This window comes from Prionailurus bengalensis, chromosome B4 (assembly GCF_016509475.1).
Source record: "Prionailurus bengalensis isolate Pbe53 chromosome B4, Fcat_Pben_1.1_paternal_pri, whole genome shotgun sequence".
In the NCBI taxonomy this organism is placed as follows: Eukaryota; Metazoa; Chordata; class Mammalia; order Carnivora; family Felidae; genus Prionailurus; species Prionailurus bengalensis.
The window spans coordinates 35,779,551-35,794,807 of record NC_057358.1 but is presented as its reverse complement, the minus strand read 5'-3'; the positions used below and the strand labels follow the sequence as shown (position 1 = coordinate 35,794,807).

At 39.8% G+C, this 15,257-nt stretch overlaps 2 protein-coding genes across 2 annotated transcripts in view; one reads left to right on the top strand and one right to left on the bottom strand.

The window, feature by feature from the left end:
• The window catches only part of DCP1B (decapping mRNA 1B), a 60,595-nt gene extending 57,059 nt beyond the window's left edge, over positions 1-3,536 (bottom strand). Inside the window, exon 1 of the mRNA XM_043563310.1 lies at positions 3,143-3,536. Coding sequence (XP_043419245.1) covers positions 3,143-3,292 — 150 coding nt within the window. The 5' untranslated portion in view covers positions 3,293-3,536. The remainder of the gene's footprint in view (positions 1-3,142) is intronic.
• CACNA1C (calcium voltage-gated channel subunit alpha1 C) overlaps positions 1-15,257 on the top strand; it is a 760,549-nt gene that overhangs the window by 35,224 nt on the left and 710,068 nt on the right. The window lies entirely within an intron of this gene.

Sequence of the window (15,257 nt, the reverse complement as noted above, 5' to 3'; positions counted from 1 at the left end):
ACAGCTCTAATTCATGCATGCATTTTCCTGGTGCCTCCAGAGTTATCCAAGGGTAACCAGATTTTTTTCCCCCCTGGGCAAAGCCCAGGGTTGAGGTTCTGGGGTATAGTTAGAACAAGATTTTATTAGGTCCTCCTTAGCTCCTCCAGGCAAGGAGGACTTCTATGTTAAATCATTAGTTTATAGTTCTAGGGAATTTTAGCTAAAATTTTAAAAGTACAATTTAATGGTTTAATATTACACTTCATTATAAAATCTAACATGTATTAAAAAAACTAAGCAGTTCAAAATTTAAAATAATAAAATGGAATATAAAACAGTGCTAGCTGGCAAATTATTGGGACTTGGCATAGTATTTGGCACTTTTGAAACAACCCAAAGCAATCTCTGCATTACTGATTATCTATGTTAATATAATGAAAAAGTAGGTCTCCATTTATCCTCATAAATCGGTCTCTCTCAGTCATGCATGTAGCACCTAAGTCAACTGTGAAGCTTTTAACAAATAGCAAATGCCTGGACTTCACACCCAGAGATTTTGATCTGGCAGGTTACACCATTTAAAACTCCAAGTGATTTCGATACATAGAAAACATAGAAAACCACTAGCTAGAAACAAGAGGACAAAAGTTACTCTGAAGCAATTTCTCAAACTCAGCACTTTCAACATCTGGGGCCAGATAAATCTTTGTCACAGGGGCTTGTCCTGTGCGCAGGGTATTTAGCAGCAGCTCTTGCCTCCATCCTTTGGATGCCAGCAACAAGTTCCCTGGAGACAAAGTCAAAACTAGTTACAAACCACTGCTCTGAGGACTGACATGAAAATAAATAAGGTTATACTCTTCAACTGACACATAGGAATTTGGGGGAAGCAGTCTTTCCAGATAATGGGAAGTAGTTCCAGCTCTAAAATTCCCATCCCAGTCATGACATAATCTTTCTTAATCCTTCCTTCAAGTACCTCATTTTCTATCTACCCTTTATTACTAATACCTCCTGCTCTGAATGCGTGAAGTCATTCTTCATCTATTACAGTGTAGTAAGAATTCTCCTCCGTTACATCCCATCTGCTTTCTTGCATATACTTTCACCTCCAATCTCAAGACTGTTCGTTAAACTTTTATTGGGTTTATATTCAAAAGGGTCCCATCCTGAGGCCAAGTGATGGCATATGAAGAGAGTGGTGACAAACCATTTACCCTCAGCAACTGCTCTGCATCTGAACTAGGTCTCTTTTTTCCGGCTACCACAGCCTTGAAGATCAGTACTTTGAAAGAATGACCTTTTACTGAATGAAATATGCCCCGTCTGAAGGCAACAAGTCCAGGAAGCAGGAAAACATAACTCCTGTAAATAATGCACTGTGTCACTTCTGCCTTTTGATGAGGCTTTAGAAGGACTTCACTGGCTATCTAATAAACCTCTGTAACTATTTTAACAGGTATCTATCACACAGATCCTGTCAAAAGCCTATATAGGGGACAATTGTTTTCCATGATTAATGTTCTCCTCTACATGTTAACAATATCTCAAGATTCTCCAGACTCTAATCCCACTGTCCAGTCAGTTCACAGGACTATACATCCTCTGTCCTTATCTACTACAAAATTACCTTGATAGAATTAACACATGCCTTCGGCCTTTTTTTTTTTTTTTTTTTTTTTTTACTAGAGCAGTATAATAGCAATACAGGTGTAGAATATCCTTGTATGTTTTCTAAATTGTCATTGATGAAATTATCCAGTACATTGCTTAATGTCCTTTAAATAAAGACCCAGGTGACAAATTCTCCTGAAAATTAGGAAGAAATAACCTCTCTCCTGACCAAGTGGCATACTTTCTATTACAGAGCAATGAATATTAAAGAGCTCTCCCATTTTCCTTTTTTGCATGATTACTAGGAGTACAGACCTAAATTCCTTGCTCCATTCCAGTAAATTTCCTCAGTTAAGAACTTCAGGCAAAGCTATTCTCTTCTCCCCCATTTTTGGGTCTCCTTTTTAATCTTTTTACTTTTGTTAATGATTTTCAGGTGAATTTTTATTACAGACTGCTCAAGATCCACACTAGAGATAAGGAGGCTATGTACATTTACAAATGCAAATGTTAAAAAATATGTGAATTTGTTCAACATGCATGTTTTCCTTGCTTGAATTTTGATGTCTTGGAGAATACATTTAAAAAATCACCTGAAATCCATTAATCTAGGCCTTATTCTTTATACTGTTTTCTAACTTATTTAAAAATGATGGATGGCTATATAATGGATGGATTAATATTATTTGGGACAAAAATCAATATGAGGAAAAGAGAAAAATCACATCTCTATATTCAAGTGGGTGGGTTTACAGAATCACACGCAGTAATTCCTGCAACAGGACTCAAGTGTCTTGTGCTCCTACCCCATTCTAATTGTGAGGAAAATTAAATTTCATCCCACTGCTATTTACCGGGGTTTTGCTTTGAAAAGTGCACTATAATAATTCAGCTCCCAAACGGACTCAGATTTTAAACCCATTTTGGTCTTGGTAGGCTGTGGTGTAATGATTATCCCAAGAGCGTCAGCCTCCTTCGAAGTGTTAGACCCAGCCCCATTTTGCCCTTGATCTCCCGATGCTTGCTCTTTTCTTGGTGTATTCCCTGAGTTCACAACTTCTACCAAGGTTTCACTTCTCTTCGTCCCATCTAAGACAGGTGTTCCAGAACCAGAACTCGGTTTGTCCATCCGTCCCCTAACTCTGCCTCCCCTACAGCCACGTTTTACTGTAACAGAACCCTGCTTTACTTTCTCGTAGTACATCAGTCTTCCGGCCTCGAAGCATCAGGGCCCCCTCCTTCCTTCAGCTCTCAGGGTCCCGTCCCTGATCGGTCTGGTCTGCCCACGTGGGGTATCGTAGATATTTCAGTCTTTTCCCCAACTTCAGGTGGCTTCTCAGAGCGGCCTCCCTCTCCCCCAAAACCCTCGGCCCAGGAGTCCAACTGCCACAGCTTCGGCCTCAGGCCGCGATCCACCACCATCCACCTCCATCCACCTCCAGGGCGTCAGCGTCTGGTCCCCCTCACCGGGTTCTGGAGCCCCGAGTCTGACCACCCCGTCCCCACCCTATCCCTGCCTGCACGGCCCCGTCGCGTCCGCACGCACCCACTCGTTGGCCCGATGGCCGAAAGTGTACAGAGCCACCTGGCTGGCTACGTCCACGATGCGGTTGATATAGGGGTCGTGGCGCTGCAGGGCCGCCAGGCTGATGTCGCGCCCCTTTCCCACCAGGCCGCCCGCTGCCACGGCCGCCATCTTCCCTCCCTCCCCGACATCAACCCCGAGCTGTCGGAAGCCACTCTCAATAGATCGCAGAACGAGCGAGCCACCTCGCAACCGAAAACACGCGGCGACCGCAAGTCCAGGGAGGCCTTCCTTCTCCAGCCATGCCCCCACCTCCTGTGACGGACGCAAGACATTACTAATCGATGGCCGCACTCCCGCCGGCGACGATCGTTGCCACTGGCAACGGCAAGCCCAGGCTGGAGGTCTGAATCCAGTACCCCCTCCCCAAGAGCTGTTTTCTTCTTCTGTGAGCCTTGGAGCTGCACGCGCAATAGGGTGTATCTCTTGGATGTGTTCGACGTCTTGGCATGTATTTTCTTTGACGCTCAGTGATCAAATCTATAATAATAAGCTTCAAGCCTCAAGCATTAATAACTGAGGAGAAACAGAACTGTGATTTCTGTAGGCGCTGACACCTACAGCTTCTCAAAGTGTGGTTCTCAAACCCCCTGGTAGTTCCTGAGACCCTTTCAGTAATTGGCCAGGTCGGAGCCATTTTCATGGCTATGCTAATATATATTTGCCTCTTTCACTGTGCTGACATTTGCACCAATGGTGCAAAAACCATGGCGGTAAAAGTGCAGGTGTCTTAGGAAGAATCAAGGCGGCGGTACCACACTGTAAAAGCTAGTGTCACTTAAGAGTGTTCTCAATAAAGCAGTAAAAACTATTGACTTTATTAGAGTCTAACTCTTTGGTTCACTTTTTAAATTCTGTGTGAAAAAATAAGAAAGAAGTATGTTCAAAGCACATGTGCTGAATATGAGAGTACTGTATATTTGTCTCCATGAAAACACTTCTGTGCTTGAGTTAAAAGCCGAGTTAGTATATTTTTATTTTTATTTTCATAGAACACTATTTTTACTTGAAAGAAAGATGGGCAAACTATGGTTATTCAGACATATTTGATAGACATTTTTTCAAAAATAAATAACATGCATCTGTCACTTTCAGGAAAACAAGGACAATTATTGTTGCCAATGATAATTTTTGAGCTTTCAAGCAAGAAATAGAAGTTTAGAAAACATATATCTACTACCACAAGTTGGACAGCTTCTCAGTACTTGAGGTCTTTTCTGATGACATCAGTAGGCATTTACAAAGTCTGTGATAAGGATTTGGTCTTTAAACCTTGAGAGAAGATGAACGTTCGTCAGTTTGATTATGTATAACTGGATGTACCTTTTTGTTAAAATCTTTTAGTAAATGTTTAACATTTCTTTTATAAAGAAATTTGCCTTTGTATCTTGAGGCCAGTGGGCAAAGTCTACCTTTCCCAATATTTCAGGGAACACAGATACACCCTAGTTGTCTCCCTAGCAGTTGGTCCAATGCCTTGTGAATAGAAACTTAGTAAATGCTCACTCTATTGAACTAAACCATGAGATGCTTAAATTTACTTATTAAATGTCTTTTTTTTTTCTTTTAAGAGCTCTTGACTTATAGAATACTGGAATCTGAGTTGGGATAAAAGAACCAAATATATTAAGTCCTGATCTTTCAGAGTTTACATTCTGAGGAAGATTGAAAAAATTGAATCTTTAAAAAAAAAAAACTTTACATAGTGTAAGAAAAAAAGAAAAAGAAAAGGGGAAAAACCTTGAGGATTAGAAATAACACTCAGAAAAAAAATAATGTCGCAATGACTTCAGCATTGCCATATTGTTCATCTCCTGGCCCACAGAACTTTGTTCTGTTTTTTAAGATTGCTTTTCTCAGGGCACCTGGGTAGCTCAGTTGGTTCAGTGTCTGACTTATGCTCAGGTCATGATCTCACATTTATGAGTTTGAGCCCCATATCAAGCTCTCTGCTGTCATCGTGGAGCCCACTTCAGATCCTCTATCCCTGTCTCTCTCTGCCCCTTCCCCGCTCATCCTCTCTCAAAACTGAATAAACATTTAAATAAATAAAATTATTTTTCTCCAAACTCTTTAAGCTCTAGCCTTCTAGGATAAAGACAGACTTCTACCTAATTTCTATTTGAATAACCTGTGTAAAACAGGTCATTACTTATCCAAATATACTAAATTGCAGGCTCTATGTTAGTAAAAAGACCATTTACAATAGGCAAATTCTTTTTTAATCCCTATCACTTCAACTTCCATTGGCTTCCACACTGCTGGCATACTTCCACTGTGTTTCCAGAAGCCTCATTATGATACCTTGAACATCTATTGGTAACTTTGGGGTTTCATGATTATTTTATAACTGTCATTATGAGATAAAACATATGCTAACACTTGGTATTTAAATTTGTACACCACAATTTAAAACAAGTTTGTAGTATGATAAATAATGTCCAGGTCTGTGAGTTTTATACCATTGCAACGACTAAGATAGAATTCACTACCTAATCCATAAAGGTAATTTCAGGAACAGAATATGTTTAACTTGTTTGAAAATAGGGATATAACTGAAAAATGTTTGGTTTTGTAGCTATGTATGAATACTTGTAAACAAATATAAATTGACTTTTTAGGGCATAATAATCTAGAGACAGAAATACACAGTCTACTTTATTAGTACTCTTTTCTTTATTATGTAAAAACCTCTAAGTTTTGCATTTGTCCTAGTGTAGAATGTGTTGGAATGGAGGGGAAAGAGGAGTTTCCAGGATACTCCCTAAGAGTTTGTGATTCTAAAATGATTTAAACAAATTCTAATGTTCTGCTTGTGCTGCCTGTACAAACCATCCTTTTTGCCAGGAATTTTGTACTAAATGATGATAGAAGTAAAGAATTAATGAATGCCCTCTTTCTCCTAGTGGAGGGAATGGTTTGAAGCTGTGTTATCAATTGTTTTCAGCGCAAGGTTCCTTTCTTTTTCAGGCAGCAGTACATAGTGGAATAGGCACCCTTTGGAAAGGGAAATTACTTTAACCTCTTTTTATCAGTCACCTTCAGCAAGTGACCTCACCTGTAACTTAGGGATCCTAAATAATATCCACCCTACCAATTTTATAGAGTAAATGAGATCAAGTTAGAAAGAGTACTTGAAAAAGATTTGCAATCTATAAAATGTTCTGCAAATGAAAAAAGCTATTATGATTATGATTATTATAACTGTACTATCATTAGTATTATTTTCTTCATTGCTATTACTATTTATAATAGAAGCCCAGAAGGATCCTTCTTGTCCAATTACCTAGTCAATGCTCAGTTCATCTCAACAAAGTTTTGTGTGACAAGGAGCTCATTAGTTCCACAGACAGTTCAGTCCTAGGATTTTTACAAGATGGAGAATCTGAGCTAAAACATACTTATCAGAAACTTCACAAAAAGAGGAAGAAATAATACAGGAGATATAGGTATGTGTTCCATGAGATTGCAAAGCAGTTAAGATGTGAAACAGCCATCAGAAGGCCTTGGAACAGAAGAGAAGGGGCAGATGTGGGGAAGGAAGGGACTTGTTGGGTGAACCTTTGCTTGAGCCTGTAAAAAAGATCAGAATTTCTCCATTCAGGGCCCAGCCACTGACAGGATTAAGCCTCTGTTAACCTGACCTGGAGTGGACATGGGGTAATTGGAGCTCTTTGGTGTGGGGAGACCACGCATGCACATTCTCTTCTAATCTCACTTTGCCTTGAGTCTCTCTGTCAGTCCTACTAAACCTATTCATTTTGTCTCATTGTCAGGGGTCAGGCTTAGTGGGCTTAGAGGACCTCTATAATAACAACATATTTTCAGCTACTTCTCAATGCCCAGAACATACTAAAACATGAGGAAGTGCCTTGAATTCCACACAAAGAGATTATAGGCTTAAAATGCAAAAACCACTGTGGTAACTTATGTCCATGAGTCTCAACACCTGATTGCTAAGAAGGCTTCAGGAAAGGGTGAGTTGAGAGGGCAAAAGACAAATCTCCCTGTTTTGAGAGTGCACGGTGGAAGGGACCATAGAAGTTGTATAGACCCTCTGCTGTGTCTCTGCAAACACAGGCTGCTCTGTGTCATGTGATTCAGGAAGTTGTTATTGAATGTGGCCAATTTCATATAAAGCAGTTTGTACTGGGACAGAGTGGGGATGTGGGGGATTCCTAGTGGACTGTCCATTAGGACAAGGATAGTAAACTGAGTTACCTCTCAAATTACCTAGGTGTGTGTGGTGCTAGCTGATTCACCATAGTGGTACCAATCCCATACAGGAATGGCTTTAGGATTATTTGACTTGGGTGGAGTCCACAGTTCTAGGCAAGTCACTTAACTTCTCCGTGGAATATGGTGATTGAATTAGAAGAATTCTTCCCCCTCTAGATAGCGTGACTGTCTGTTGAACCACCTCCATTCAACAAACCTGTAGATGATCCCAGAAATGATAATGAACAATCTGTTTAGTGCACAGTGAAATTAGGTCAAGATAGCAGCCCATTAAGGACTTAGTAATGTTACATCAAAACTGAGGGCTGAATGTTTTAATCAAGAAAGAGAAAGGTGTCTTCATTCATTGTGCTCTCTTGTTCTCAGATGGAAGCAGTCATTGTTCAGAGGAATGAATGTTTATCCTTGCCACCCGTTAGGTCGCCTGCTGCCAGGAGTGATCACCTCTCTCTGCAGACTTTTAATCCAGGTGAAATACATATTTCAAGTTACCTTGATGATTTACATGGCAGCCTATAGGAAGCAGTCAGAAAAAGTGTCAGGGACTCCTGGCTGGAATACATTCAAAGAGTTTTCTAATTACTTATTATTGATGCAACCCTACCATGTCAGCTCTTCACTTTGTGATTGATTTTTTTCTTTTTAAACTAATGTATGAATCCCCAAAGGAAAAATGAACAGCAAAATATTGTGCTGAACTAAACTTACATCCAAGGAAAGAGGCTTTGGAAAAACAATTGGCTTGGTCAGAAGCTAGGACCCTAAAAAATGGGCTAGAGGCCTGAGGGGGAGGTACAGAATCTGCTGATAAAATGCTGATATTTCAAAACATTTCCCAGCCTGGACCCGTAAGCCTATTGTATGTAGTCTCTATTGAGTTGACAAACTACAGCCCACAGGCCAAATCTGGCCCTCTGTTTCCTAAATAAAGTTTTATTTGGGGCACAGTCATGTTCAATGTATTGTCTGTGGTTGTTCTCACCCTGGAACAAAGGAATTGAGCAGCTGCAACAAAAACCAGATGACCTGCAAAGCCTAAAATATTTACTATTGTTTCCTTTGCAGAAAAAGTTTCCTGACTTCTGGTATATTTGGTTTTTTGAAATGATTTTTTTAAAAGTTTATTTATTTGGGGGCAGAGAGAGAACCCCAAGCACGTTCTGTGCTGATAGCATGGAGCCCAATGTGGGACTCAAACCCACCAACTATGAAACCATGACCAGGGCTGAAACCCAGAGACAGATGCTTAACCGTCTGAGCCATCCAAGCACCCTTCCCAATAAGTAACTTACATCAGTAGGCACCCAGTTTGTGCACATTGTAAGCACATAATAAATTAGAAAGGGCGACAAAGTTTGAAGCCTAGTTTTTATTCTCAAGGAACTTAAAATCTAGTCGAGGAAATGAAGATAAGCATACATGGAAAAATGGTGAACAATAAAACATAATATATAATCAAGGGTTAAATTTAATGTGTGGACAAGCACCAGACTTTAGAGAAAGGGAAGGAGGGTGTGTGAGTCCTCTAGTAGTTGGAGCAAGCAGTATTTAATATAATAAAGTTCCAGGATACCATAAGAGCTTGAATGCTCCCTTGAGGTCCACTGTAATTGGGTTTGACCTGTATTTCTACTCTAGTGTCATTTAAATCACTGATATTTTTGGCCCTGTGCTTAGGGGATACCTTAATGACCAGAAGTATTTCTGAGTAACTTTAACTGATTGATTTTTCTGGGATTTGGGATTCCTTCAATATCCCTAAACTACAGAGAATTTAATTCAGTCATAGTGGCATAATGTCTTTCTTTTTGGAAAAAATATAGTGTAATGATTAAGAACATGAGCTTTAGAGTCAAAGAGACCCAGGTCTAAATCTTGGCCTCATCTTCTCCTAGCAAAATAACCTTGGGGGTTCTGTTAAACTCTGGACCTCAGTTTCTTCATCTACAAATTAAGAACAATAATAAAGCCTACCTCTTCAGGCTGTCATGAGAACTAAATCATATAATGCATGCGAAGTGCTTAGAATATAAAGCGCTTGGTACAAAGATGGGGCTTGATCAATGTTTAGTCATTGGCCATTACTTTCTTAAAAATTTTTTGACATTTATTTACTTTTTGAGAGACAGAGAAAGCGTGAGTTGGGGAGGGGTAGAGAGAAAAGGAGACACAGAATCCAAAGCAGACTCCAGACTCCGAGCTGTCAGCACAGAGCCTGACGCGGGTCTCGAACTCACAAACCGTGAGATCATGACCCAAGCCGAAGTCGGACATTCAACTGACTGAGCCACCCAGGTGACCCTTCTCCCCCTTTTTAGTTTGTTGATGGTTGTGATTCTTAATTTTTAACATTATCGCCATTGCCAGTCTCCTAATTTATTTCTATAATGTCCTTGGGAACTTGGGGACAGGGAGCACTATATAAAAAATGCAAATACAGATCTACACTTTGATGTACTGGCAGGAATCTGGAGCTCTTTCAGGCTCTATATTGACTGTCTTTGGAGGAGAGGTAAATTGACAGTGGTACTAGCCTTGTGGATTGAGGATCAGCATCTATAGGTTTTCACCTGTTTCTGTGATGATAGGAGAAATCATGTAGAAACAAGACCAGTTTTTCTTGTCTGTAATGGGGGGTAATAACACTTATTTTTGTAACTGTTCTGAGTATTCCTGAAAGAGCTCTTTGAAACACTTTAAGTATTTTGATGTAGTCATAAAATACAAGGCTTTAAAATCAGGATTTGAGTGTCCAAAGAAGGCTCTCCTTCCTCTGTGGATAAAGCCCAATGATAGCATTGCTTTTTGTTTCCCTTGAGGTAATTTGAAGATTAAAGGACAGGGTATTTTCTACATTTCCTGTTGGTAATAAACGGCCTTCTGCAGGGCTTTGACCTTCACTGCTGTTTTGGAGACTCCTAGGAGCAGTGGCCATGACTCTAGCCAGCCTTGCTCATGTTATTACAGGGTTGTTCCTCTGAGGGCCTTTAATGTTAATACATTTTCAAAGAACAGCAAACACTGAATCCATTGTTTGGTTTTAGTTGCTTTTGTTAAGAATTATATGGGCTTTATAGAAAATGAGAAAATGTCAGGAAAACAAGCATGTTTATTTAACCCAAATAAACCATGATTAGTCTAAACAGGGAGAATTATTGTAATAAGTAGGGCAGCCTCTGTCTCTCTCCTTCCCTGTGAAGTAGATAGGAAGTATTGCTGTATTCATTTGTCAGATATCCTTTACATTTAATCATTCATTCACTCAGTGAATAAATTTGGTAAGCTCTTATGATGGAACTGGCACCGGACTGGGAGCTGAGAATACTACAGTGAGCAAGACAGGCATGCCATGCCCTCCTAGACTTTAGTCTAATTGGGAAGATGGACACATAAACAGCTAATGACAATCAAGTGGTCGGTGCTATTTAAAAGGTTTGGGATGCCATGGGAGCACATGCTGGAGGCTCAAGAAAGGCTTCAGTTTCTTTAAATGAATTGCCAAGTATAACAAAATGAAGGTGTTGTATATCTTCTCTTTAGGCTCAGACCAGGGTGGAATGGCCCTAAGATTGAGAGACTGGGCCCTGGTCATTCTTACACCATGAGTTTTCTTGGGTGGTTTGAGCTTTTTGGTCTTAGAGAAGCCCTAGAGACTTGTCTGAGTGGGGCCGTAGACATCATCCTAAAGCCATCTTGATACCCTCTGGTCTTGGAGGACAGCCGACTAACTAAGACCCTCCCAAGGGCAATCCTTTCCTCCTTAGGGACTACCAAGTCTTAGTCCAGGTATTCATCTGTATGAATAGTATGTACTCAAACTACCGATAGTTTTCACCTGATCAGCCCTCCCTTATTCTCCTTGGGGTCTCCCTTCCCAAGGGGGCAAACTGGATTCTCTACTTCTTCACACTTGTCACCCTGAGGCAGGGGAGAGGAGACCTTGTCAGCTATGAAAGGGCTAGTTTACTAATCAGTAGACTCTTCTGTACTCTGTCCCTTTCCCCAGTGCTAAGTGATCATCTTTAAGTAGGGCTAGCAAGGCATACTCATTGGGTTACATTTATTCCTTCTTATTCTTCCTAAGGAGCTATACAACTTTTGTTCCTTCACTGCATTTCATGAAGTAAGCTATAGTGTTGGCTTGTCATAGCCCCAATTTCCCTTCAATGGGGCTAAAAACTCCAAGAGAAGGCTGACTAGGAGTCCACATATGGAGATATCAGGAGCCCCCTCTTTGCTCATACCTGAGGTTAGGGATAGATGAGGGACAGGGATAATTCCTAGGCATTCAAACTTGAATTGTCACCAAGATAAGTAGTTTTAGCCTCTTCTTTGTGTAGAAGAAAGCTAAGCTAGAGGAATGGTTTTTGTGAGGTTACATCAGTTTAATTTTTTTTTTTTAACATTTATTCATTTCTGAGAGACAGAGAGGGAGGAAGACACAGAATTCAAAGCAGGCTCCAGGCTCTGACCTATCAGTACAGAGCCCAATGGGGGGGCTGGAACTCATGGACTGCAGGATCATGACCTGAGCTGAAGTTGGATGCTTAACTGACTGAGCCACCCAGATGCCCCAAGGTTACATCACTTTAGAGAGAGCCTAGAGAAGAAGTTCTCAAGCCTTGGTGGAAGGCATTTAAAAAGAAGTACCAATGGCCAGGGCTCACCCAGACTAGTTCATCAAACTCTCAGATTGGGCCTTGGTAAATCTCCTTAAAGTGAGTCTAACTGCAGCCAGGTTGGAAAGTCCCTGGACAGCATGGTTGGCAGCCTGTATGCCAAAGATAAGCTTCCTAGGTTTGAATGTGGCTCAGCTATGTCAACCTCAGTTTTCTTTCTATAAAATGAAGTTTCTAATGAATCCTACTTTGTAGCATTGTTGTTGAGAATTAAATGAGAAAGTGCAAGTAAAGCACCTGAAAGGTATCAAGTACCTTTAAATAAAATGGCAATGATAGAACAGGATTAGACTGTGGGTCTACTGATTTCCAGACAATGCTCTTTCCACCTTTATTAAGGCCTATGGGATCAATTCAGTGGCAATTGGGCTGCTTCATCCTTTAAAATGATTCACTGTATTAAAAAATGACGTGAAGGGGCACCTGGGTGGCTCAGTTAAGCATCCGACTTGGGCTCAGGTCATGATCTTGCAGCTTGTGAGTTCAAGCCCCCCATTGGGATCTGTGCTGACAGGTTCTTTGGAGCCTGCTTCAGATTCTGTGTCTCCCTCGCTTTCTGCCCCTCCCCCACTCATTCTCTCTCTCTCTCTCTCTCTCTCTCTCTCTCTCTCAAAAATAAATAAACATTAAAAAAATTAAAAAATAAAATATAAATAAAAAATGACATGAATGGCCTGGCTTCTTAAATAGGGAAGAGTATTCCTTATTTTAAGCTTCTTTTTTTTAATGTTTGTCTATCTATTTATTTATTTATTTATTTTCTTAACATGAGTAATATTTTTATTAGAAAAAAACTGTTTCCCAAAACATACAGTTAATGCATTGTTTTGTATTTTTTTGCAAATCTCTTTAATATCTGGTTTAACAAAAGAAAGCTACATTGTCACATGGGCTCTGCATTCAGTTTGTTGTGATACATCAGTTTGGTTAAAGGACATGAAAAGAATCAAAATATTGCCTACAATATTTTTGATAATATACCAAAAACTGACAAGGGGTAGTTCCTTAAAGTTAGTTGCAAAATGGAATCTGAAACCATATTAATGAACTTCTCATAATCTGTTACATTATAATTCAATGCCTTGCACTTTGCAAGAATCTTTTACCTATGAATGATTTTGTAATATCATGTACTGATTACCTAAATCAATATTGGTTAACTGTTTTTATGCTGGTCTCTCAAATACTGATATAGTTCATGACACGATATCAAAAAGTTTCATTTGCTAATATCATCATTAATCTCATGAGAAAAATCTTTAAGTTATTAGGATGCTATTAAGGTCATAGTGACATATACAAATTTTTCAAAATCCTAGCTTTCACTTAAAAGCTTAAATTTTGTGGATAGCAACAAATGCCATCAGCCATTTTCCTTACAGTGACATACTCATTTCTTTTTTTTAATGTTTTTTTAATTGAATTGTTAACTTTTCAGAGTAGTTTTAGGACCACAATAAAATAAAGGGGAAGGTACAAAGATTTTCCATATACTCCGTCCCCACGCACACACACATGCACACACACACACACACACACACACACAGCCTCCCATTGTCAACATCCCCCATCAGAGTGGTACCCAAAGTTCATAGTCTACACTGTGGTTCGCTTTTGGTGTTGTACATTCTATGAGTTTGGAAAAAAGTATAATGGCAGTCATCCATCATTATGGTATCATATAGGGTACTTTAACTGTCCTTAAAAAGCCTCTATGTGTGGCCTATTTATTCTTTCCCTACTGACCCCTTGGAACCACTGATTTAATAGTTTTTGAGGAATTTTGAATCTACTATGTTCATGAGAGATATTGATCTGTACTTTACTTATACTGTCTTTGTCTGGTTTTGATATTTTGGTAATGCTGGCCTCATTGAATGAGTTAGGAAATATTTCCTCTGCTCCCATTCTCTGAAAGAAAGTGTAGAGAATTGATTTAATTTCTTTCTTAAATGTTTGGTAGATTTTGCCAGGGACACATCTGGACCCGGTGCTTTCTGTTTTGGGAGGTTATTAATTACTGATTTTATTTCTTTAATAGATACTCAAATTGCCTACTTCTTGTATAAGTTTTGGGATATTGTGTCTTTGAAGGAATTGGTTCATTTCAACTAGGTTACTAAATTTATGGTCATAGCATTGCTTATAATTTATTATCTTGTTAATGTACTTGGGATATACAGTGAGGTTCTCTCTTTCATTTCTTTTTTTTTAATATATGAAATTTATTGTCAAATTGGTTTCCATACAACACCCAGTGCTCATCCCAAAAGATGCCCTCTTCAATACCCATCACCTACCCTCCCCTCCCTCCCACCCTCCATTAACCCTCAGTTCTGTTTTTAAGAGTCTCATGCTTTGGCTCTCTCCCACTCTAACCTCTTTTTTTTTTTCTTCCTTCCCCTCCTCCATGGGTTTCTGTTAAGTTTCTCAGGATCCACATAAGAGTGAAAACATATGGTATCTGTCTTTCTCTGTATGGCTTATTTCACTTAGCATCACACTCTCCAGTTCCATCCACGTTGCTACAAAGGGCCATATTCTTTCTCATTTCCATGTAGTACTCCATTGTGTATATAAACCACAATTTCTTTATCCATTCATCAGTTGATGGACATTTAGGCTTTTTCCACAATTTGGCTATTGTTGAGAGTGCTGCTATGAACATTGGGGTACAAGTGCCCCTATGCATCAGTACTCCTGTATCCCTTGGGTAAATTCCTAGCAGAGCTACTGCTGGGTCATAGGGTAGGTCTATTTTTAATTTTTTGAGGAACCTCCACACTGTTTTCCAGAGTGGCTGTACCAGTTTGCATTCCCACCAACAGTGCAAGAGGGTTCCCGTTTCTCCACATCCTCTCCAGCATCTATAGTCTCCTGATTTGTTCATTTTGGCCACTCTGACTGGTGTGAGGTGATATCTGAGTGTGGTTTTGATTTGTATTTCCCTGATGAGGAGCGATGTTGAGCATCTTTTCATGTGCCTGTTGGCCATCTGGATGTCTTTAGAGAAGTGTCTATTCATGTTTTCTGCCCATTTCTTCACTGGATTATTTGTTTTTTGGGTGTGGAGTTTGGTGAGCTCTTTATAGATTTTGGATACTAGCCTTTTGTCCGATATGTCATTTGCAAGTATTTTTTCCCATTCCGTTGGTTGC